General features: G+C 49.1%; 2 protein-coding genes across 3 annotated transcripts in view; one reads left to right on the top strand and one right to left on the bottom strand.

Moving 5' to 3' along the window:
• The window catches only part of ACAN (aggrecan), a 46698-nt gene extending 25062 nt beyond the window's left edge, over nt 1-21636 (top strand). The window contains exons 7-18 of one of the 2 annotated variants that reach the window (XM_039385930.1): nt 1129-1668; nt 2165-2339; nt 2757-2884; nt 3006-3299; nt 3462-3653; nt 3774-6932; nt 15201-15314; nt 18044-18202; nt 18512-18594; nt 18932-19076; nt 19607-19789; nt 21297-21636. In XM_039385930.1, coding sequence (XP_039241864.1) covers nt 1129-1668; nt 2165-2339; nt 2757-2884; nt 3006-3299; nt 3462-3653; nt 3774-6932; nt 15201-15314; nt 18044-18202; nt 18512-18594; nt 18932-19076; nt 19607-19789; nt 21297-21385 — 5261 coding nt within the window. In that variant the 3' untranslated portion in view covers nt 21386-21636. The remainder of the gene's footprint in view (nt 1-1128; nt 1669-2164; nt 2340-2756; nt 2885-3005; nt 3300-3461; nt 3654-3773; nt 6933-15200; nt 15315-18043; nt 18203-18511; nt 18595-18931; nt 19077-19606; nt 19790-21296) is intronic. The other variant, XM_039385931.1, reaches the window with a different exon arrangement.
• Nucleotides 21637-23187: 1551 nt separating this feature from the next.
• HAPLN3 (hyaluronan and proteoglycan link protein 3) lies at nt 23188-25512 on the bottom strand (the record flags this gene model as incomplete). Its single annotated transcript, XM_039385918.1, has 3 exons — nt 23188-23562; nt 23743-24045; nt 25144-25512. Coding segments are annotated over 3 exons (953 nt in total), but the record flags the coding sequence as incomplete, so codon positions are not given.
• Between the last annotated feature and the right edge of the window lie 164 nt (nt 25513-25676).

Genomic DNA, 25676 nt, shown 5'->3' with positions numbered 1-25676 from the left:
AATCAGAGACTAATATTCAAATGGGATTGCTATAGTTAAAAAAATAACAATATTTTCAAATATGTGTTTAAACCCTTCTGATCAGACCTATTGCATCAGTCCAGATGCATTTCCCAGATCCTTGAAGGTAACTTGTGGCCAAGCTAAAGACTGGTTCACCAAACCACAGCCTTCTTATTATTTCAGGGTTTGCATCTGAAATTGCTGTGTACAGTGAGTCCTTGTCTGAGCATATCTATCAAATTCTCTCTGAATCCCTTGATGTCTGAGAGGCTAAAATGAACTAGAGGGAAAATGGAATTGGAAATAAATAGAGCTGGGAAAGCAGTATTAGAGGAAATCCCTGACAGTTTCTCATTCTCTCTCCCTCCCCAGCCAACACCTGCTTTGCTACATATCTAAGATGTCCCATCCCTCTCTTACCTGTCCTCACAGTTCTGCTTTATGCTGCTCTGTTAACCTTGCCATAGGCTGACCTGCTCAATGGCATGTTAAGCACGTTCTCCTAGACCCAAGGGATGTGATTTGAGCAGGAAAGTGATTTGGGAGGGAACAGGTGGGAGCTGTTTGAATATATTTGGTACAGCAAGTGGCCTTGGCTGTCCTGGCAATGGGGTTCAGACGTTTGTACTAGATGAGCTCTTAAGTTGTAGCCTTGGCGAAGCCAAATGAGATCACAATCCTGGTGAAGGCTTCATGTGTGAGGATCCAGTTGTTTTTCTCCCACGGCTCAGACAGACCTGTCGTGGAGGTTATCCAAGCTCTTCTACTTCCCTCTGGCCACCTTAAATTCCTTGCAGCAGGCACTAGAGGTCAGTATAGACCTGAATATGGGCAAGGTGTTCCCGGGAAGGAGAACAGGGAGCACAGCAGGGAATGTCCCCGCCGATTCACCAGCTGTGGAGCATGCAGTGGCTCGTTGCCTCGTGACCGTGCCCTCCGTGCTGAGGCGTTGCAGAGAGCCACAGAGGAGGAAGGAAAACCATTTCTTTTACAAAACCACCATGACTTCCTTAATCCTCTCAGAGCCAGCAAACACCCAGATTCTTTTTGGAGGCGGCAGCAGTGCAGTCCACCTCCTCAGACTGACCTTGTCCTCTCTGATTGCTGCTTTGTATCCTGATGCAGGGGACGACGTTGAGACCCTGATCCCAGGGCAGTTCATCGATGAGATAGGGAGCGAGCTGGGCAGTGCTTTCACTGTCCAGACCGTCACCCAGACTGAGGTGGAGCTGCCCCTGTCACACAATGCCACGGAGGAGGAGGCCCGTGGCAGCATCGCCACCCTGGAGCCCATTGAGATCACACCCACCGCCACCGAGCTGTACGAGGGCTTCACTGTCCTGCCTGATCTCTTCAGCACCAGTGTCACAGTAGAGACAGCTGCCACAGAGGAGGAAAATGTGACCAGGGGGGATGTATCAGCAGTGTGGACTGTGCCTGAAGAGGTCACCACCATAGACTTAGGCACTGCCATCACCACCACAGCCTTAGGCACTGCTGTCCCCACTGAAACAGCAGAGGTGAGCTCGGTGGAAGAGGTCGTGGGGGTGACTGCCACACCAGGACTAGAGTCTGCCTCGGTGTTCACAGTGGAAGATCAACTGGTGCAAGTGACAGCAGCCCCTGGTGCCGGTCACCTCCCTGAGCAGCCCATCTCCCCCACAGGTAAGTCACCAGCACTCCGAGAAGCCTGAAAATCAGTTTCTCCTCAAGGTTAACCATTCAGCTGAAAGGAGCCCGAGCTTCTGCCATCACAGAGGGCACCCAGGTCCCTGGAGGTGTGCAGGCCTGTCTGGGGCCAGGGACAGGATAAGTGCTTCCACTACAGTAGGGTAGGAGGCAAGAGGAGGAGGCTGTGGGCCACCCCATTACGTGCTGACAAGGGCTTAGCTGGCTGGTGTTTGGGCTGCAGTGGTCACAGTCTGCTCTCTCATATGCATCTAACTCCAGGGGAGGGGAAAGTCAAGGCAAAAAGATCCCAGAGGAGGGCAAAAGAGATCCCCAGAAGTGGCAGCAGAGCTCAATGAATGAGGCATCTCCATCAAAGTGGGTTTGAGAGGGACTGGTCCTTGCACTGTTGTTGGGAAGACCCTTTCTGGTCACACATCTCAGGGCAGGAGGGTCCTGTACCTACTGTCTCACCACGGCTTCTCTCCTCCAGGTGTGGTGTTTCACTACCGCTCTGCCACCAGCAGATATGCCTTCTCCTTCGTCCAAGCCCAGCAGGCCTGCCTGGAGAACAGTGCAGTGATTGCCACTCCACAGCAGCTCCAGGCTGCCTACGAGGCTGGCTTTGACCAGTGTGATGCCGGCTGGCTGCGGGACCAGACAGTCAGGTAACACTACTGACTTGGGGGCAACACCTCTCAGAATGACTATTCAGCCATGAAATCAGGGCTTTGGTCTGTCCTGCTTCTCTCTTCATCAGCATCTAAACCTTTGCTGGCCCAAGATTGTCTCCAGGCCGTGATATCTAGTGGCCAATAGACCTGTTCTCCTCTACTTGTTTTCCTCATCTCCTAACCTGTGTATACACCTTGCACCAGTGAGCTCTCTTGGTATGTAGAAAAAGTAGAGGAAAATTTGTATTTTTTGCCCCAAGCTGTAAGTGGATTTGTCTCCAAGTCACACTGAGGGCTCTGAGCACCTGTAACTGTGAAGAGTTCATGTCCTGCTCCCAAGCACACTGAGGTTCTTCAGTCCTGGGTACATAAGGCTGACCTTGTGTTACCTCTCCCTTCTTCTTTTGGTAGGTATCCCATTGTAAATCCCCGAAATAACTGTGTAGGAGACAAAGAGAACTCCCCAGGCGTGCGGTCATACGGCATGCGCCCGGCCTCAGAGACCTACGATGTGTACTGCTACATTGACAGGCTCAAGGGTACGTTCTCCCCCTTCCCCTGCACACTGCTGTGAAGCAAAAATGTCCTTCACACCTCCACATCCGTGTGTGCATGGGTGGGATGCAGGGATTCACACCTGTTTCCTCTCCCATCCCTCAGGCGAGGTGTTCTTTGCAACCCAGCCGGAGCAGTTCACCTTCCCAGAGGCCCAGCAGTACTGTGAGAGCCAAAACGCCACGCTGGCCTCTGTTGGCCAGCTCCATGCTGCCTGGAAGCAGGGCCTGGACAGGTGCTACGCGGGCTGGTTGGCCGACGGCAGCCTCCGCTACCCCATCGTGAGCCCCCACCCCACCTGCGGCGGGGACGCGCCGGGCGTGAGAACTGTCTACCAGCACCACAACCAGACCGGCTTCCCCGACCCGCTGTCCCGGCACCACGCCTTCTGCTTCAGAGGTACCCTCCCAGCCCTGGCAGGACATGCAGACCTGTCTCCTCAGGGAAAGGGATTTCACGAGGGAGGTTGGGCATGTTGGGGTGCTGGTTTAGGTGAGGCACTTCACCGGAGTCTTGGATTGTGAATTTTTGGAAAATCCTTCCAATGCCTTTTTATTCCAGCTCTGCCTCCTGGGGAGGAGGAAGGGGTCACCCCATTCTTTGAAGATGTGCTGGCAACACAAGTGATCCCTGGAGTGGAGGGGGTACCCTCTGGGGAGGAGGTGACCGTGGAGACAGAGTTTACTACTCAACCTGAGAATCAGACAGCCTGGGGGACAGAGGTCTTTCCAACCGATGTGTCACTGCTCTCAGGTAGGTTCAGAGCTTCTCTGTAGCCTGTGTCATGCTTGGCTGGTGGTGTAGGGTTGGGACACTCCCAAAGTGTAAATAATTTTCCCAACTCCTTCTCTTTGTTTGCTATTCCTTTTCCAGTGAGTCCATCTGCTTTTCCTCCAGCTACCATAACACCAGAGGAAACAAGTACCAGTGCTTCCATCAGTGAAGTGTCAGGACAGGTGACTGAATCTGGAGAACATCAAGTCAGTGGTGAATCTTCAGCATCCGGGTGGGTATCTGGAGTCCTGGACACAAGTGGAGAACCAACTTCTGGAGTTTTTGAACTTAGTGGAGAACACTCAGGGATTGGAGAGAGTGGATTACCATCAGTAGACCTGCATACCAGTGGTTTCCTACCTGGAGAAAGTGGGTTGCCCTCAGGAGACCTGAGTGGTGTGGCTTCTGGTGTTGTTGATATCAGTGGCCTGCCCTCTGCAGAGGAAGAGGTATCAGTGTCTACTTCAAGGATACCAGAAATTAGGGGGATACCGTCTGGAGCGGAAAGCAGTGGGCTGCCTTTTGGAGCTAGTGGAGAAATCTCTGGCACTGAGCTAGTCAGCGGCATGCCATCTGGAGAGGAAAGTGGACTCGCCTCTGGTTTTCCTACCATCTCCCTTGTGGATACCACATTGGTGGAAGTCGTGACAACAGTGCCGGAACGGCGAGAGGAGGGAAAAGGGTCCATCGGAGTCAGCGGTGAAGGAGATCTGTCAGGGATTCCATCATCTGAGTGGGACAGCAGTGGTGGAATCCAAGGCTTGCCCTCAGGAGCTGAGCCCAGTGGGGAGCCCTCTGGAGGGCTGGAGCTCAGTGGGGAGCCCTCTGGGGTACCCAATCTCAGTGGGCTGCCCTCTGGAGGGTCTGAGCTTAGTGGATTGCCCTCAGGACTGGATGTCAGTGGAGAAACACCTGGAACACATGAGGTCAGTGGCCTGGTGGACCTAAGTGGCCTTACCTCTGGTATGGATGGAAGTGGCGAGGTCTCCAGCATTACCTTTGTAGATGTCACTCTGGAGGAAATGACAACAACCCCCTCAATTACAGAAGCAGAAGCAAAAGAGTCTTTGGAAATCAGTGGATTGCCTTCAGGAGGTGAAGATGCATCAGGCACGGTATCTGGGAGTTTAGACATCAGTGGTGAGCCCTCTGGGCATGTAGACTTTGGTGGGAGTGTGTCTGGAGTGCTGGAGATGGGTGGATATCCGAGTGGAGTGACTGACAGCAGTGGAGATGTCTCTGGAGTTGATGTCACCAGTGGTCTGCTGTCTGGAGAAGAAAGTGGAATCACTTCTGGCTTTCCCACAGTGTCTCTTGTGGATACCACTTTGGTGGAAGTTGTAACACAGACATCAGTTGCACAAGAGGTGGGAGAAGGGCCCTCTGGGATGATAGAAATCAGTGGATTTCCTTCTGGAGACAGAGGACTATCTGGAGAAGGCTCTGGAGCTGTTGAGACTAGTGGATTTCCTTCAGGGACAGGAGACTTCAGTGGAGAGCCATCTGGGATCCCGTATATCAGTGGAGAATTTTCTGGAGCCACAGATCTAAGTGGACAGTCTTCAGCAGTGACTGATATTAGTGGGGAGCTCTCAGGGCTTCCAGAAGTCACTTTAGTCACTTCTGATTTAGTAGAAGTTGTGACAAGACCAACAGTATCACAGGAACTGGGTGGGGAAACAGCTGTCACATTTCCCTACAATTTGGGGCCGAGTGGTGAAGCCTCTGCATCTGGTGAACTAAGTGGGGAAACATCTGCATTGCCAGAAAGTGGCCTAGAAACATCCACAGCTTATGAAATCAGTGGTGAAACATCTGCATTTCCTGAAACTAGTATAGAAACATCCACGACTCATGAAATCAGTGGGGAGACATCTGCATTTCCCGAATTTAATGTAGAAACATCAACCATTCAAGAAATCAGTGGGGAAACCTCTGCATTCCCTGGAATTTTCACAGAAACATCCACAAGTCAGGAAGCCAGAGGTGAAACATCTGGCTATCCTGAAATTATCATAGAAGCATCCACAGTTCAAGAAGTAAGTGGGGAAACCTCCGCATTTCCTGAAAGTAGCACAGAAACATCCACAATACAAGAAATCAGTGGGGAAACATCTGCATTTCCTGAAATTAGAATAGAAACATCCACAAGTCAAGACATCAGTGGGGAAGCATCTGCATTTCCTGAAATTAGAATAGAAACATTCACAAGTCAAGAGGCCAGGGGTGAAATATCTGGCTATCCTGAAATTAGCATAGAAACTTCGACGGTCCACGAAACCGGCAGAGAAACATCTGCCTTTCCTGAAATCATCATAGAAACTTCCACAGTCCACGAAATTAGTGGAGAAAGTTCTGCATTTCCTGAAATTAGAATAGAAACATACACAAATCAAGAAGCCAGAGGTGAAACATCTGCCTACCCAGAAATTAGCATAGAAACATCCACAGTCCATGAAACCAGTGGGGAAACTTCTGCGTTTCCTGAAATCAGCATAGAAACTTCCACGCTCCATGAAATCAGTGGTGAAACATCTGCATTTCCTGAAATTAGAATAGAAACATCCACAAGTCAAGAAGCCCGAGGTGAAGCATCTGCCTTTCCTGAGATTAGCATAGAAACTTCTACAGTCCATGATATCAGTGGGGAGACATCTGCATTCCCTGAGATTAGCATAGAAACACCAACAAGTCAAGAAGCCAGGGGTGAGACATCTGCCTATCCTGAAATTTACATAGAAACATCCACAGTTCAAGAAGTAAGTGAGGAAACTTCTGCATTTCCTGAAATTAGAATAGAAACACCCACAAGTCAAGAAGCCCGGGGTGAAACATTTCCTGAGACTAGCACAGAAACATCCACAATCCATCAAACCAGTGGGGAAGCATCTGCATTGCCTGCTGCTAACATCAAAACAGCTGCCACATCTTTGGCCAGTGGGGAGCCCTTCAGTACTCCCGAGGAGGAGATTACTGATGCAACATCTGGAGCTGTGACACACTCCATAGCAGGCATTTCAGGGGAAACCTCTGTCCCAGACTTTGTAATTAGTACCAGGACTCCAGATGTTGAAACAGCACAGGGACCCAGGAACCCTGAAGAGGCTCAGCTTGAAATAGAGCTTTCCCCTCCTGCAGTGTCAGGACAAGAGACGGAGACAGCTGCTGTTCTAGACAATCTTCATCTGGCCACCACTACTGCTGCCCTGCCTCAAGTCTCACAAGAAGCAATTGACGCATTAGGACCCACTACAGAAGGTAACATGTCTCATATGGAAGGGAAAACTTTATGGGAGGGAAGGGAGGGAGTGTGTATAGTTGTCACTTTTTTGCTTTTTATACAACAGAGAACATTACCACAGAAGCAGCCTTGAACAGAATATTCTTTTAATGGAAAGCCGTAAATATATGGGGGTTTTCACAGGTCATGATTATAGAATCATAGGATTGTTTAGGTTGAAGAAGACCTCTATGACCATTGAGTCCAACAGTTAACCCAGCACTGTCAAGTTCACCACTACAGTGCCATATTTACATATCTTTTAAATTCCTCCAGGGATAGTGACTCTGCCTTTTCCCTAGGCAGCCAGTTCCAATGCTTGGTAAACTGGCTTCACTTGACAGAGATTCCACGCTGGATGCAGTTGAGAACGTGGAGAAGATGGGCTGCCAGTCTGTCTTGTTCTGTTTCTCTTTTCATGATGTGCTGACTTGCTGCCTATACCCACAAGTGTTGCTGTGGAGTGGGAAACTCTCCCTCAGCAGCTTTGCAGTGTCGAGGGGCAAGAGGCAAAGCAAGCCAGCTAGAAACAGAAACCTCTGCTTTGAGCATCATCTGCACTGAGTGCAGTGTTTGTGTTGGGCAGACTGCTCTGATCCCTTTGGCATAGCATGTGGCCACCCTCTGGTCTGTGTCTTATGCTGCTCTCTGCAGCTAGAATGGGATAAATGTGTGAGACAATGCTCAGAGCATCACTAGTTTGTGTCAGCTCTGCTGATAAATGCCCTTCTCTCCACCCTGCCTCTTTTTGGTGTTTCACTGTTCTGCCTTTAGTAAGATCCCTTGCTGCCAAGTATAAACAGACACAATATTTGAATATGAATGACCATTTATGGTGAAAACACTCTGCTAGAGTTCCGAAGACTATTCCCTGAGCAGTGTTCACGTGCTCTGAAAGAATTAGCATACTGCAGTGAGAAGAAAATGAGATGCGAGATTGTTGTACTTGCCGGTGGGAAGAAGCTTCTTGGCCAGGGAAGGAGCCCAGTCCCAGGAACACAGGATGTCCTGCAGCATCCCTGGATACAGCTTGGTTTCCCTGTGCTGCCATCAGGAGCTGGCACCTGGGAACAAGCCGCGTTGATTGGTTTGAAAACTACCAATGCTTGTCTTGTTTTATGGAGCATGTGTTCAGTTCTCAAAGGACCACACGTTCATGTAGGACATGTTGCTTAAGTATGGTACAAAATGTATGTGCAGAGAGATTTACTCTGTTCCTTTAGCTAAAGTATTATTAATTCCACCCCCTTCCACATTACCTCTTGAATGGCTTCTTTTGGTCAATTTACACGATTCAGCATAGGTATCTCTGAACTCGATAAGAGTCTGTAAGTGCAGGGCTTTGTGAGGCTCAGCCTGGTTTCTAACGTCATTTCCATCCCCAAAGTGTTTTGAGTGAGTCACCGCATTTCCCTCTGCGTCACTTCTCTCCCTCTGAGAGCACAGGTAATCACAAACCTTTGTTCAGTCCTGCTCACAACACACCTGCGGTCCCCTCTGCCTCTGCTGAGCAGCTGCACAGAGGATGCTGCACAAGAGGCTGAGGACAAGTCAGCAGGGTCGTTCCCACAGCGCTGGTCCAGCATGGTATGGCATCCAGGGCTTGGCAGAGTGATGCAGGAGTTATGGACCCAAAAGCCCTTCTTGCACAACTCATAGGCTCTGCTTTTGGGCCATGCCCACTGCCACATCCAAGCCCGGAGACAAAAATAAGCCAGCAAAATCAGCATTGAGGGAGAGGAAGGAAGCCAGTGAGGCTCAGTAAAAACACACACAAAAAAATAAAAATAAAATAAAAAAAAAATAAAAAAAAAATAAAAAAAAGAATTATTTGCCCCAAAATATGGTTTTATTCCACTGCTTTTTCTTTTTATAAATTACCCACAAGGCGATTGCCAGATTTTTCAGACCATTTGTTAGCCAACATTCTTGTGAAGCATTGTGAAAGAAAACCATGTGTTCAGCAGCTCATGTGTGAAGAAAGTTGAAAATGTTCTGAAATTAGAACGTGTATTTGCAAGTCACAGAGATGATGTAACAGCTGGGGTTTCTTAGCAGGTGACAGCAAGAGGTAAGCAACGACTGCATGAAGCTTAATTGCAGACTTTTTGTAAACTAGAGATGGACTTGAGTACATGTTGTATGGCTGGTGCTCCTACCAGGGAAAATATTCCAGGGTAAAGCTTTTCTTTTTATTGATAGGCTTCTTTACTACAGTGTCTCTACAGGACTAAATGCAGTCCTGGCTGGGGTCTGAAGGAAGATCATCTGGGTGCAAGGAAGTGTACTGACCATGAACTTGCAACACCCCTGCAACAAGGCAGACTTATTCTAGAGAATTAGAGCAAAGAGATGACAAAATAAATTAATTAATAAATAGATAGATAAATATATAAATTAATAAAAGAAAAGGATAGAAAAATAATTGTAGGTTTCCCTTTTTTGGTCGTTACTCTTTACAATGCTCTGGGAATTGTGAACATTGAAAGTCCACGAGGAAAAACTGTAGGCTGGAACCCAGAATGCTGTTTGCAATGTTGTGGATGCCTTTTCACTTGAAGCTTCCCAGTCTTGAAATTTACTCTTGCAAAAAAATCAGGTCTCATACCTGTGCCTTGTGCTGTGCTCGGGATTTGTGGATGCAGTGGATGCCCATTCAGTGCAATGAATTTTGACTAACAAGAAAGAATGGGTGAAGCTGGTTCAACTTAAAGAAGGAGCTTAGAGTGAGGAGCTGTTGCCCTCTGGTCCTGTTGTTGGAGGGTTGCAGTTAGACACAGCAGCCTATTTAGCTGAATGATTTTAGAAGAATGGTATTTTTCTGCTCTGCTGTAGCCTCTGCTTCTCTCAAAAGCCAAGGCCAGAAGCATAAGAAGACTGAAGATTAACGCCTGGAGTGCCAGTATTTTTTAGTATTTAACCAAATTGAAGGCTATGCATGTACATGTTTTAGTCAGCAGTTTGATTCCTTCGTGAAGACAGGAACCCCACAAGCTTAAAGAATTGTCCATAGGCTTGGCTTCTTCATCCAGGGTTTTGCCAACTCAGCGGATCTTTTTGCTTCTGGTAACATTTGAAGACAAATAATTATTAGCTGAAAAAAACGTGCTGGCACTTCAGTGACAGACTGCGGTTTGGAGCACTCTGACCAGTCAATGACTGAAAAACTGCGCTCACATTGCAGGGGGAAAGGAGAAATGTGCTGAAATGGCATCTGTTTATGTGAAGTTTTGCTTGTCTCTGGTGAAACAAGTCCATGAATTCTGCTGCCTGTGGCTCTGACACAGCAGAAGGTTAGAATGCAAATGAGGAAAGGTCTTGGTGGGCTTTCCTCATACTTCGCAAGCTGGAATTCCAAGGGATAGAGTTCTGTTGGTCCAGAGAAAATCACACAGAAAAAAAAAAAGTCAAGAAAATGTTTATCTGCTTCATAATGTTTCACCTAATGTGGAATGAAAACTATGCTCTCAAGAAGGAGATGGAGGTACCAGTCCTGTCTGAGAGAAAAACAAAGGCACAGACCATTTGTGGCTGACCAGATGATTTGATTTCTCCTGGATACACTGTCTGCTTTGCATCAGAATTTAGTTAGCTTGAATAAAACCTGCCTCAGCAGAGGTATTGTACAGTCCTTTACATGTCTGTTTACTTCTACATATAATATTTTGGAGACAGACATGTCCAAATTTCCTGAGCTCTTCTTCCATGAGAGTGTTGAACAAATTGAAAGTTCCAGCAGATCAACAGGTCCTCCTCGAAACTTGATGATCTCTAGTAGAATAAAGGGTTTTTTAAGGATTCAGCAAAATCTGTCCCTTCTGCTACAGGGAGGTTTTGATTCAATTATTGTAGTTAATTATTTTAATGACTTAATTGCTCATCACAAGTTGGCTATGTGATGTTCAATATTAGCATTTACCTTAAAATGTGAGAGACCTGGTTCCCCTAACTCCTCCTATTCTTTTCTTCTAGGAGTGACCCTTCAATTGCTCCAATGTTTTTCTTCTCTGTCTGAGCTATCAGATCAGTAGTTCAAACTTCCCAGCAGTCTCTGAAAAGCAAATTAATTGGTACCTGGATTATTTTTTTTCCTCCGTCTCTAGAAGACAATTATCTGGTTGGTCTCTGATTCCCTATGTGGATAATTGCACTTACAAGGAGGCCTATAAAGGAAGAGTGAGGAGCACAGGAGGCACTATTGGACATCTCTCCTACCTTTTTCCCTCTGCAGAACAAAACCAGAAGGGTACAGAAATACCCTAGTGTATATTACTAAACCAGTTACTCACACCTTTGGGAAAACTATAGTTTGTTCAAGGTTTGGGTGGTACCGACCTCTCTATTCACCAGCTGCTTCTCCTTAGTGGATGTTTTAAGAACAAAGCTGACCTTCTTAAATGGATATTCTTGCTCATCTTCCATACAGGCTGTCATGGAGAGAAATGCACAAACTGTACTGTTTTAAAAAGTGATAGCACTGTTCCTAGTATTCTCTTCTTAGCTCGGGATGAAGGATTTTAAAAGCATTTCTTTCTCACCACTGAAACTGAGTGTTCACTTTTACATGTCATTTGCTTTCTGAACAAAACTAGAGTCAGTCTATTTCTCTTTCATTTCTAAAAGATTTCTCTATCCAATTTCCATGATCTTGTACAGCAAATTGTTTCCAAAGGCACTGGGAGAATCATAGAATCATACAATGGTTAGGGCTGGAAGGGACCTCAAAGATCATCTAGCTCCAACCCCCCCACCATGAGCAGGGATGACAAGAATACTTCTGTTGTATTTAATTGCACCAAAAGAAAATTGTTCTGACTAAACATAGCATATATCTGGCAACGTAGAAGAAATCTTAGGAAGAAAATGGTGAAACGAATTCGAAGTTTGCATTGCAGCTATGTAACTCCCCTTGCTCTCTCCAGCCAACAGCATCTTCTAGATGCAAGACCTTGTTTACATTGGCTATTTTCTTTTAATTGTTTTATTAAAAAACAATACATCTAGAAGTTAGAGCTTGGATCCTGTTAGTAGCAAAAAATAGAAAGTGTTGTGACAGTAGAATTGAATAACTTTTTGCAACTTCTGGGCAATTTTAACTGCAGCATGAATCTTCTTCTAAAGGGTCACTAATTCTGCATTATCCTCAAGAAGTGAGTTAATAACATGTTCCAACTGGGTTTCCTATTCTTGGCACCGCGAGGCATTTTCTTCCTTCAAGAGCTGCAGCTCTTGAAAGCAAGGGCTGCCTCCATTCTGCATTCCACAGCACATCACTGTCCTTCCTTAGCAAGGGGTAATAATAGCAGTAGTCTTGTCTTGTTGTCGGCTGATAAGCACGTGAGCTTCATCTCAAAGCAGAGCTGACTTTTTGGATGACTGCTCAGCCAAGTAAATAAATAGCTCACGTCTGTGTGTGATCCCTGAGTGTCAAGGTATTGTCAAGGCACCTGGCAGGTGGTGCTGTGGAAGTGGGAGCTCACTCCATGCTGAGCAGAGCTGGCACACCTTGTGCATTGCAGGCTTTTCAGCTGGCTGAAGAGGTGTACGGTGATTTACTGACCTCATCTAGCTCTAAACAATGTGGAAGTGGACACATTTATAGTATATAAAAGGTATGAAGAAAATAGCCAAGTGTTGTGTGATAGATGCTATTTTTTTTTAATGGAGTTCTCCTCTCCCATAAATCCTGTGGCTTTGATGCAATATCCTAGAAAGCAACACCCACAAACCAACTTGCCGGGATTTCCAGAAGCAACATCACTGCCAATTTTACCATTTGGACCTTTCTAAAAAGACCTCCAAGATCCAGACTTTTTGGGAGGACCAGAATCAGCAATACTTCCTCCAACCCGACAGATATGTTTGAGTTTTCCAATATCAGTTTGGTGAGGTGATTCTACCTGCAGATGAAGACAGGGTCAGTGCCTCAACACCGCAACAGGCTGAAGGGGGAGTTTGATATTTATGGTCATCATGTGTTTAAAATCTTCTCTCCAGCCATTGGCAGCACACCTCTGGGAAGAAAACCTGTGTGTATTTGTTGTTTGTTTTTCCAACACCACCTACAAGTACACACCCTTTCTCTATGTGTCATATATAAAAATGTATGTGTATATATTTGGAGAGATATGCAACATATATATTATATGCAGAGATTTGTTTTTACAGCATATATAATATGTGCAACCATATTATATACAATATCTGTAAAAGGAAACTCTGTTCCAATGTTATTTCCAGCTGGAAATTTGTGGCAATGACTTTGCAAAGTGTGCCTGCTCCCCCCTCCTCCAAGACCAGGAATGGCTACTCACAGCAGGTCTCCTGCATATCAGAAGAGATCTTGGACATGCCAAGTTTTATTCCACATGGTTGAAGACAGCTGAAGACTCATTATCCTCTGCTAAACAGGCAGTTTCAGCTCTCCTGTGTGTTTTGTTCCCACTTCTGCAGCGTTCTTTCCACTTCATGGAGCCTAACAAATGAAGAAAAGCCTTTACTTCCTTGCTGGAGCCCACCAGAATCAACATGAACTTCTGCTGTCGTCACTGTTGGGAAGCCCAAGGGGCCTCTAGAGTTGCAATCATCCTTCAGGATACCTAATTTTTCTTTATGCTCCCTATCATCTGGGAACTCCAGGTGTGACTAATAAGCAATACTCAGCCCTCTATTCTACTAGATTTGGGACTCCTATTTTGTTCTAGAAAGTCTCAAAGTGCTTATTAGTACCATGGAAACAGAATTTTCTTCACATTGTAGTGAACAAAGAAATCCAGAAAGCATTCATAAGATGTAGAAGGACCACCCGGAAGGAAAAATTCCTTCTGTCAGAGAAGAACTGCAAAACTGGAGCAAGAGGTTCACCAGCCATTTGAGGAATGATTTCACTGCTCAGAGTGATACGCCTTAGAATAAAGATGACAATCTCCTTGCTCCAAAGCGCACACAGATTTACCATCCAAGGTCAGAAAGGATTTTCCCCATCCCTTAGGCACATTACAGAACATGTCAGCTTCTAGTTGACATATCAGACTTTGGCCACTCAGTCATTAGACAGCCACATGGGGTGTAACACTCATCTGCTCTCTTGTGTCTGGGGACACTGAGCAGCTGGGCCACGGTTCTGTAAGGAGATGATATCCTGACCAACTGTACCCCAGTAAGAAGATGAACACAGAGGTTGGGAAGTTGCTGCTCTGCTCTGGTATTTCCACAGCCAGCATGTTTATCATCTTTGAATATTTCCTCACTAACCCTTCTCATCCACAAGAAGAGCATGGAGTGCTAGTCATCACTGTTAAAGCTTTGTGTTTCTTCTGAGTGTGAAAGAAATGCTGCCTCTCATGAGGATGTAATCAGTCATCATTTATCCTAACCTGCGTGGATGTGCTCCCACTCTCTTCCTTAGTCTTCCTCCTTGTTTCTGAGTTGAATATATCTGAAATCTTTCCATTCCGAATGACTCATTCTTCTAATTCCAAAGCTCTCTCCACCAAGATAGAGTTCACAGCTGGAAAAGATCTACCAGCTTCTTCCAGCCCCATCACAAGCAAAAGAATGAATAGTGAGACAGGTCTGGAGAAAATGGCACTGCACTCCAGTGTTCTTCACCAACGAAGAGGCACCCCTAGCTAGACCTAAGATCCTCAATGAGAAAAAGTTGAGAGTCTCTCTCTTTGAGCCCACCTCTTTTCCTCTCTGCACTTTCTTCATCTCCTCTGAGAAGAGATTTCTTGACACAGAACTTCATCTAAATTATGGTTAGGAAGAAACTTTTGGTGAGCACTGACAACCAGGAACACTGGTTAAGAGATAGAAGTCTGTTTCAGGATGTTTCCGTCACTTATGAGAATTCCACATTCTTCCTCATAGACCCTTAGCTGATGGAGACACAGACATAAAATTTTCATTTTTGATGCATCAGGCAGAGGCAGCGGACAAGGAAGAGTTGTCACAGATGTCCAAGACACCAAGTGCTGTGTGTTGGCTACAACTTGCTCTGCTTGTTCTGATATCTTCAAAGTGGTGTTCAACCATCAGAAATCCCATGTCTTCCTTGTAGGGTGGGTTGGGTCTCTGGCCTTCATTCTTCCAGCAGCAGCAGTGGCAGTATGTTATAAAATACAACCCTCCCAAGTTCCCCCCAAAACAACTGATATTCCCTCCCAAACAAGCAAGGAAACAAGTTCTCCTGTTGGTGGAGTTGCCTGCCCAGAGCCCTAATGGAAGCCCTTGATTTCTTGCAGACACTGATGAGTGCCACTCAAGCCCCTGTCTGAACGGAGCCACCTGCGCTGATGGCATCGACTCTTTCAAATGCTTATGCCTTCCCAGCTACGGAGGGGACCTGTGTGAGATCGGTACGGCCTTACCTGGCTTCAGCTAATCTTACTAACTGCTGCAACAACGTGTTCCCAACCTACCCCCCCAAAAAAAGCTGATCCCTTGTGCTCCCATCAGTCCTGCCCTCACCTCAGTGATCTAACCTCTAACACCAGTTTAAAAAGCGCTTGGGAAACACTTTGAGGCTTTTGAATATGTATATTTTGGTTAGTTTGTTCATCACAGTACCATGCCCTCCAAGATTTCTAAGCAGGAGCTTCTAGTGTCTTCTTCAGCTTTCTCCTTTTTAAGTTTCTCTAGTGGAGCTCCACACAGTCCATAACAATGTTGGTCACAGAAGTCACTGTCTCTTTGGGTCAAGGATCTTCCTGTTCATCTGTAACAGTAGGGAAACTTCTGAGTGCATCTTCACCCCAGGCAAACTTTCTCTGCTAGACTGGAATTTCATGGAAGGATGCTTCAACTGAGCCATGAAAAATGATTGTGTTTCTCTCAGGGAAAGTGCAGCTGAGAGAAGCCTCATTCACTCCAGGAATCTCCACCAATCTGACACAGTATGACATTTTTGTCATCTCTTCAACGTGGCTTCCTGTGGCAAAATCAGCAGGGAACGTATCTTTGAGATATAGGTTGTGAAGCAACCTATTTTTCCATCAAAATTAGGTACTCTGACCTACACTAATACTTCTTTTTGTTTCTACAAGGAAAGAGAAAGAGTTGTGGTTTTTTTCTTAAAGCTGATTAAAGTTCAAACTTTTATCAGCTTAGCTTAGGGGAAGCTCTCCTGCCTTGCTCAAACAAAAGAGAAATAATTTTGCAGTGTCTTCTTCACCTTGACATGAGTAATGATAATATATATTGGATTTTCTTCTTCCCTTTCTCTGCATCCCTCTTTCTGCTTCCAATATGAACATATGGAGAAGGATATAAGAAGTCTCGGGATCACTGGACCTTCAGGGCAGGAATTGTGCTATCTTAACATCACTTTCCTAATGCAACCAAATCAGCCCTGGATCATCCAGGCTGAAGATCCTTGTAATCCAACAACAGACCTTCTACCCTGCAGCTGCTTACAATCTTTTTTGGTCCAAACAAGACTTAATTTTCTCTTTTCTCTGATTTATGGACTCTGATGCTTGGGGGTTCTAGCCTGGGAGATGCAAGAGGAAGCCAGTGCCCCTAATTCTGTGGGGAATGTAGATCTCCATATTTCCATGAGGCAGACCATCCTTTCTGTCAGTCTCCAGGAACAGCGGGATGTTGTAGGTGAGCTCTGCCACCTGTGCACACAGATAGTCCTTGTCACCACAACAGTGTCCCTACCAGGAAACAAGATTTTTATCATTCTTTTCCTAGAACACTGCTGTCATATTTACCCATAAGTAACAATTATGTAGGAAAGAGTGGCCTTTCTCCTAGGAAATGTCCTGCTGAGGTTCTGTATCATGTGTGGTCCCATCCCGAGGTTGTGATGACATGGGATGGCATTCAAGATGCTGGAAAAGAATCTTAAATCTCAAAAGACAGAGTGAGTTCTCTGCTGACTTTGTGCAAGTGAGCTGCCTGCAAAACCCAAGAATTCTTAGAGCTTCAGCTACTTCTACATAACCCATTTCATCTGTTGAAGAAGGCAGAAAATGTTTTTAATGTCTCAGCTAACTACCAGCCATTCCAACATCTATGAAACATCTGCAGTCTCCAGCTGGAATAACACCAGAGAGGTGGATTAGGAGGCATTAATGTGATTAAAGGTTACAAGTAGTTTCACCTACCAAGTTTAACAAAGAAGAAAGAAAATGAGTACAGAAAAACCTACTGAAAAGGGAGAGAGGCGTGAGAACTCATGGAAGACCACCACCCCCAGGGCAGCAAGGGCCTAAGAAAGGATGGTAGATCAGGCATCTGAAAGGCTGATATTAAATATATTTTATTTTCTGTTTCCTTCAGTCACATGTAGCAGATAGATGTGTGGTGTTGCATTGCATGGGAACTGCTGAAGGTCTTTTCTAGTGGTTTCACCATTTGTCTCTGCTCTCCCCCCTCTGTGGTTTTACTCTTTTCAGTAAGTGCATTCAGTTCTTCAATGTTTCTCAGCTGGTGAAAGATGTTCTGAAAAGCTGAGAAATGTTTGTACTTCCTTAACAGCGTCCAAGCTTTTTCACTGAGATTTCATTCTCTCCCTAAACCATGGTAAGTTCCTATCTCCACCTCTGTTCACCCATCTTGGTAGGTTTGCTTCTCTTCCAAAGCTCCAGAATCACACTAAGCAACGGAGACACCCAAACCTGGCAGTCCCCTCTTTCATTTTCGACACATATGCATTGATTCTGGACATCTGGATTTGGATTTTGGAGATTGTTCCAAAGCAAGAAAACTATGCAGGCCAGAAGAAGTGGGAAGAGAAGGGTTCTTGTTTGGTCAGTTCCTCAAAAACAAAGTTCAGGAACATGACACAGGGATTCAATTGCTCACAAATAAGTCACTGTCATCCAGGTTTTCTAGTAGCAGTGGCAATTTTCCTACAGACACAGAATCTTCAACACAGGCTCCCCTCTCTGCGTGTCTTTGATGCCTTCTGACAGTTTTCCCTGGGATATCCTACAGGCAACAGTGTCAGGGTTTGCTTTTTAGTGAAAGTGACCGTGTGTTGTCCCATGCCACGCGAGCATGAGCTTCTAAGAGGTGAGTTGGAAGGCTTCCAGACCCACTCAACAACTCATTTTCATCCCTCCTCTGTGTGTTTCAGACTTGGAAAACTGTGAGGAGGGCTGGACCAAGTTCCAGGGCCACTGCTACAGGCACTTTGAAGAGAGGGAGACTTGGATGGATGCAGAGACCAGATGCCGACAACATCAAGCCCACCTGAGCAGTATCATCACCCCAGAGGAACAAGAATTTGTGAACAGTGAGTGCTAAGGGCAGCCTGAGGCTGGGCAGGGGTCCAGCCATCAGACTCTGAGTATACGGGCAGGTTTATCCAAAATGCTGTTAAACCACAATTTGCCCCACTGGTGCTCATATATATTCTAACAAAGCTTCATCCTTGCATGGGTCCTTCCATGTTCATGGCACATTGAGTGAGGAGGGAGACGGACAAGTATGATATGGGGAAAATAAGGCTCCAGGGCAGAGACAGCTGAGATGGCAAAGAAATGCTTTCAACAAGGTGTAGGGCAATCACGACCCACTCTTCTCTCCCCTTCTGCTCTTCCAGGTCATGCACAGGACTACCAGTGGATCGGCCTCAGTGACAGAGCTGTGGAGAACGACTTCCGCTGGTCCGACGGGCACTCTCTGGTGAGCCTACAGCCCACAGCGTGAGCAGGCGCCAGCTTTCCACAGGGAGAAGAGGTTCCCCTCGGGAGGGAAGAGCCCCATGAGTTACATGATGAGTGCTTGGGTTGGGCATTGAGTGGGGGCAGCCCTAAACTTTGCAGGGCTCACGGTTTTTCCAAGCCAGTAGTAAAGGTGGTTGGCTCCTGACACCATCACGGCAGAAATAACCACTACAGGAGCAGTGCAAGCATTCCATGGTCACTGCTGAAGAGGGACATGGGTGAAGCTGCAAGGGTGAAGGAGGGAGTGGGAGAGGGAAGGGCTCAGCCTTAGGTGAAGGGCTTTCCTCTCTTGGCAGCAATATGAGAACTGGAGGCCCAACCAACCCGACAACTTCTTTTCGGCGGGGGAGGACTGCGTTGTGATGATCTGGCATGAGAAAGGAGAATGGAATGATGTTCCCTGCAACTATCACCTCCCTTTCACCTGCAAGAAAGGAACAGGTCAGCACCCTGCAGCAGCTGCAGGACTGGAGCAGAGTCTCCAGTGCACATGAAATGGGTTTTGTCAAAGGGTGGTCAAAGGGGTGGAAGGAATTAGAAACAGAAGTTGGCCAAGGCTCTAGGAGAAAGTTTCACAAGGATTTGAAAATAAATGAGATGAGCTATCAAGGAATTCAACATCTCTAGGTAGAGTCATACCCTAGCTGCATCATCACTCCCACAACACCAGTTCCATGTCCTCCCACAGACACAGATATCTTTGTGAAGCTCAGCTCTCGCTGCCTTTCCAGGAGGCAGGAATGGAGCACTGAGGCAGAACCTTACTTAATTTCAAGGCCCATCACATAATTCCCATACCTCCCTGCCCATAAATTTTGTGGACAATCTCAAAGGGAGTTAAGGTTTTATCCGTGGGAGGAGTGACAAAGCTCTGTGTGCCCAGCCTGCAGCGGGCAGGCAGGAGCTGCCCAGGTCCTGCTCAGCCAGGCAGGACTCTTCTCATTCCCTATGTGTCTGCCCATCTCCTGCAGTGGCCTGTGGGGACCCCCCTGCCGTGGAGAACGCCAGGACCTTCGGTCGGAAGAAGGAACGCTATGAAATAAACTCCATGGTGCGGTACCAGTGCAACCAAGGCTACATCCAGCGCCACCTGCCCACCATCCGGTGCCAGCCCAACGGGCAGTGGGAGGAGCCGCGGATATCCTGCCTAAACCGTACGTCTCAGTCCCTTTGCCTTCAGATTAGGGAGGGACCGAATGCACCCCTGTAGCTGGGAGAAGGAGCTGGGAATGAGAGGGGCATCGCCTTAGAGTGCAGGGTAGCTCCAAGCCAGGCAGAAGGGAGTATCACGGTTCCCTTGACTTCTTGAAAGCTTCCCCATGACGGGGTTATGGAAGCTGACATCTTCTGGGCGGATGTGAGCCACATCAGCTGGCTGGAGGGACAGTCTGGGCAATTCCTGCCCTAGAAACTCCTCCACCAAGGCAGCGTAGGGGCAGCTCCAGAGCCAGGAAAGGGCAACAAGTTGATTGACAATGGCCCAGGCTACTTAAAGAAAGAAAAATAAATGGCTTCTGAAAGGGCAAGTTTTGGCACCACCTGCATCAACAGAGAGAATAGGAGGGGGGAGCTGTGGTCTCCCGAGCCCTTCCCCTGTATCCCCCTGCCCTGGGACCAGACAGAAGTCCTGACGCAGAGATAAGCCAAGGGACAGGGCTGGGCTCCTGACTCTCCTCCTGTCAGGCCTCCAGCTAATGGCAGCCAGCCTTTTCCCTCTGGTGTTCCAGCCCAGTCCCACGCCTGCCTACACCCCTGTCCCATCCCTGCTTGCCTGCAGCTTCCCAATAATTTTATTTGCCTCAGACAAATCACATCTGTCCAGTGGCCTCCTTGCCAGCTTCTGGGCCAGCTGAGCAATTCCAGATAAGGCAGATTAAGCAATGGTCCCACAGCCAGGGAAAGTCGACACAGGCTTAAGGGACAAATCTCTGCCCCAGGGAGAAGATGAAAGGAGGAGGGATGGAGGACCTATCCAAGGGCGGCTGCCTGGTGCAGTCCAAGAGGCTGATTCCCTTGGCTCTGCCGTGCATCTGGAGAGCTGCAGGCTGCTCCCTGCACGGACCGCCAGCGATCAAGAGACCTTTTCTGTTCCCAACCAGCTTTTGCTGCTTCCACTAAAACCCTCCTGCAATTATCACAGCAGAGTGGTGCCAGCTTCCAGGGAGACTGGCAGCAAAGATCAGGCAGAAACCTTGTCCCTCCCTGCCAGCCAGATGGGGCTGTTTCCCCTCCTGTGCCCTGAGCACATCCCACTGCTAATGGATACTGGGACTGTGGACTGGGGAGAGACTGATAGGGCAAGGGGAGAGGCAGGGAATTGGTACCCACGCCCACTCCACCAGCAGAGCTGCCCTCCCGGCCGGGCGCAGGGAAGGGATGGCACAGGCATCCGCGGAGATGATGCTCCTGCCCAGGCTCCCGCCCGGCACCGGGCACCTTCTCCCCTGGGAGAAGCAAAGCCCAGGTGCAGGGCGAGAGAAGGGCCGATTGTCCGTGTGTGGGCAGGCTGGCGCCGGGGCACACACAGCGACCCGCCGGGCAGCGCTGCCTGCGGCTGCCCGTGTTTTTCCAGGGAGCCAGGGGCCGGGGAGGCCAGCGCGGGACAAGCAGCGTCTCTGTCCCGGCTCCTGCCAACAAGGTGCCTTTTCTTCTATCCCACAGCCTCCAGCTACCAGCGCAGGCTATACAAGAGGAGCCCCAGGAGCCGGTCGAGACCCAGCGGCAGCGCCGTCCACAGACCCACCCATTAGAGCGGGGCGAGAGACAGAGGGGAAACGCGAGAGATTTTTAACGGAACAGTTATATTAACAGAGTCAATTTCTTCTTCTTCTTGTTGCTTTTTTTGTCATATAAGGAAAAAAATTATATTAAAGACAAACCCACCTTTGTGTATATATATATAAAAAAAAAATTAATGTTTTTCCAAGCACCAAAGCAAAACAAATTAGATCTCAGCATTTTTACTAACCGTCCGGTTCCAATTATCTTCGTGCCTTTGGGGACAGGGAGGGGGGTGGGTCTGCAGAGGGCAGGGGGTTAAGTTAAATAATAAAGATGATTATTTTTTCCTGATTTTATCCACGAACAATGTAATTATTTCTGTTATTTAATCTCCAGGGTGAACAGCACCTTTTGGGGTTTTATTTTATTTTTTTTTTCCAGAATCCTTTTACTGCTGCAGCACGTCAGGGTGGGTGGGGAGGGCCGGGGGGCTGTGGTGGAAGGAGCTGTGGGAGGAGGGAGGCGAGGGGATGCTGAGACCCGAGACCCGGGTGCTGGGGGCTGTGGCCCCTCTCTGCTTCCCCAGCGCCCCCTCTGCAGCGCAGCGCCCGTCCAGGACAACGTGCTCTTTCCAGGGGACCGTGCGGGGCACCAGCGTTCCCTGCACCTATTTATATTTTTGAACATATACTATTTTGAAAGAATGATAAATAATAAAGAGAGTGAAATCGGAATGGGCGCTTTGTCAGTGTTGTTTTTTTAAGGAAGGGGCGTGTCTCTCTGGGCTGGAAGGAGGGAGGGTCTCCCACGGCAAGGCAGTAAGGAAGGAAGGGGACCCCAAACCGGGTGCTCCAGGCTACATGGGAATGGCTCAGCCCCAGCCAGCACCCAAGGGTGCATCTCTGGGGACGACAGGGGTGGGAGGGGTGTCCCAAGCCCCAGCTGAAGAGGGACCTTACAGTAGGACATCACCCTCCCTGTTCATCTCCCACCTCGGGAGGGAGTTAACTTACATGCCTAAAACCCATCTAAAACCCATGGCCAGCAGGAACTGCTTCACCTTCCAGCTTTCAGTTCTGACACTCAGGGGGTTAATTAACACTCACTAATGAGGGAACACAAAGCCTTTGCCTGAGCTTGGGTGGGCACAGGGCGGAGCCAGCAGCAATAAGACAATGCTCAGCCAAGGATGAGACAGCCCTAGGCAACTAGCCAGGGATTCCCAAATCCTCTCTCCATGTCAGACTCCTCTCTTGTACTGGGAGAGAGATGGACAGCCACGTCACTCCAGGGCTTTCTCCAATTTATTAGAAGACGTCCAGGAAAATACATCTTTTCATAAACAACTGATCAAAGAAGAAGGCACCAGAATTCAAGTGCAGTCCAGGCAACAGGCACATGGAGATAAGGCAGTGGCGCTCCCGCAGGGACAGGCACAATGACATCCTTCAGCGGGTCAGGGATGGGGCTGGAAGAGGGGCCAGGTGCAACAGAGACGCCTGCTCTCTACTCTGGCCAAATCCAGCTTTGCCTCACTCCCATCTCATGAACTTGGGGGTAGGACCAGCCTGGAAGGGCAGGCAAGTGTCGGTGACAACCTGCCACCGCAGGAAGGGGCCACCACACATGGAGTGGCAGGGCCAAGTGAGGTGGCAGCTGTAGCCCACGGGGATTGTCCTTGCACACATCCCATGACAGGCACTGTCCCACGCTGCCCAGCTGGCAGCTGCCCCAAGCAGCTGCATGTGCCAGCTGCTGAGCAAGATGTGGAAAATATAAAGGAACGAAACAAAACAAAACAAAAAGAAGCCTCCCCCCATCCCACCTCCCCCCAGTCACCCCTAAAACAGCCCTGGGAAATGCCCAACACCAGGCACTGTCAGGCTGGAAACATCCTTCATCCAAGAAGGATCTCTCCTGGCTCCTTATCTCTCCTTGTAGCAGAAGACCCCAAACCTGCCCTTGCTGGGGAAGCCGAAGCTGCGGACACCGGGCTCTGAGGGGCCGCAGTTGGGCCGGGGCTTGACAATGGGGTAGCGGACGCTGCCGTCTGCCAGCCAGCCGGCACTGCAGCGGTCCAGCCCCAGGAACTTCCAGGCAGAGTAGAGATGCCCCACCCGGGCAATCTCGGCCCCTGCATCCTGGCAGCTCTGCTTGGCCTCCTCCAGCGTCATCCCAGCGAGGCGGTCCAGGTAGAAAACCTCTCCTAGGAGGGAGAGGGCAGCATGAGAGGGGAGCATCAGTGCTGAGAGTCATCTGGAACATCCCCATCTGGAGCATCCCTGCCTGGTGCATCCCCATCCAGGCCGATCCCTGTGCCCTGAGGGGGAGAGATGCACACCACTTTCCCCAAGATCCCAGCCCCCACCCGTGGCTCAGCACCCACCTCTGAGCGCGGAGGAGAAGCAGAAGGCATCGAAGCGGTGGAGGCGCCGGTGGCGCGGGCCGTAGCTGCGGATGCCCGGGGCGAGGTGCACGCCCCCGCAGGGCTTGCGGGGCAGGCGGATGGGGTACTGCACGGTGCCATCGGCCAGCCAGCCCGCGTTGCACCAGTCCAGCCCCTCACTCCAGGCCTGGAAGAGCTGGTTGAAGTTGGCAAGGATGGCACCTTGGTCCTGGCACACTTGCTCGGCTTCGTGGAAGTTGAGCCTGTACTGCCCGCGGGGAGGCTGGTAGGGGAACACGATGCCTGGAGGCAGATGGGATGCTCAGCTGGCTCTGTGGGCAGCCCACCCGCCCCGAGTTCAGCCCCAGCAGGAGACGCAGGGGTCCCCGACCCATCCCAAATTCAGAGACAGGAACCACCCCAGTGTGGCAGAGCCCAAGGCTCAGGAATGCGGGGATGGGGCTGCTCCGGGCGTGCAGGCGCTAGCAGTGAGTTGCCAGCGACATCTGGTGGCACAGGAATACAGGGGCTTGGTCCTGGGGACACACGGACCCCCTCATGGGGACGGCACCTGCACATACAGGGATGCACAGACTATGATAATGGGGTTGCAGGGACCACCACCACCGGGTCGTATAGACCACGGCCCTGGACACACACAGACATTGGTCCCAGGGAGCCATGGACCACTTCTGCGGGGATGGAGAGATCATTGTCGTGAGGATGCATAGGCTACAGGAACAGGGATACAAGGACCAGCATCATGGGGACATATGGGCCACGATCCCAGGGACACATGGACCACCAACATGGGGATAGATGGACCACTGTCATGAGGATGGATGGACCACAGAACCATGTGCACCACTATCATGGACACAGTCACAGGGACCTGTGGGGACAAGACACTGGGAGACAGGGCCAAAGGAATGGGCAGGGGCAAGCAAGAGGGACATTGTCACAGCTCTGAGCTTGGAAGCAGAGTCAAGGCTGAGTCAGGTCCCTCATAGCAAGTGAGCAAAGGGGCTGGACCAGTCACCAACATTCATCGCAAGAGGCATTGAGATATACAGAGCTGGGAGGGGAGGGGACAGCTGGACATGATGCAGCACAGTGGGAAGATGGGTGGGTAAAGGCAGGAAATGCTGCAGCCATGGGGTCACTCCCAACTCTAACTCCATAGCAGCACCCTCAGAGTCCCAGTTGCGCAGACTGCTTTGGGCTCACTCACTGCTGAGACCCTGCAGTCAGACAGCCCCGAGACACCACCTCATCCCACCAAGCACCCCAGCCGCTTTCTGCCCACAATTGGCCTCCCTGTCCACAAAGGAGGAGGTGTCACAGAAGGTCAGGCTCACTGGCTCGGCACAGAGGGTCACAAGGTCCCCAGCATGGCCCCACCTTGCAGCCGGAGGTCCACCACGTCGCTCTCATCCTCCAGCCCGTCAATGACTTCACAGCGGTATTTGCCATCGTCCTTCAGGTGCACATCACTGATGACCAGCGAGGCCTCGTGCTGGCTGGCCCGGTGGATGTGAGCACGGCCCTTGAAGTCCCCAAAGGCCACATTGGTCTTGCCAATGGCAACCACCACGTCCTGCTCCTTGGTGTAGTCATCCCGTATCTTGGACCACTTGATGCGGATTTTGCGCTTATCTCCCAGGTCAGGCTCGTAGCGGTAGTGGCAGGGCAAGGTAACGTTGGCACCACTGTAGCTGTAGACAGGGTCTTTGGAGGTTTCCACCACCAGTCTGGCTCCATTGAAGTAATCTGGGGACAGGTAAGGAAGGCTTGATGGGCAGGTCAGGATCCAGGGCTGGGCAGTGTCCCCAAATCTTCCCTCCAGCCACCACCTCTTTTACCATGAGCTTGCCCTGAGCACCCATGGAGCATTCTTGACTGCTCCTCTGGACCCCACACCCCCCCAAGAAGTG

This window comes from Pipra filicauda, unplaced genomic scaffold (genome assembly GCF_003945595.2).
Source record: "Pipra filicauda isolate LSUMZ 115617 unplaced genomic scaffold, ASM394559v2 scaffold44_size3831614_pilon, whole genome shotgun sequence".
Lineage (NCBI taxonomy): Eukaryota > Metazoa > Chordata > Aves > Passeriformes > Pipridae > Pipra > Pipra filicauda.
The sequence above is the reverse complement of the archived record's forward strand: the minus strand, read 5'-3'. Positions and strand labels throughout refer to the sequence as shown.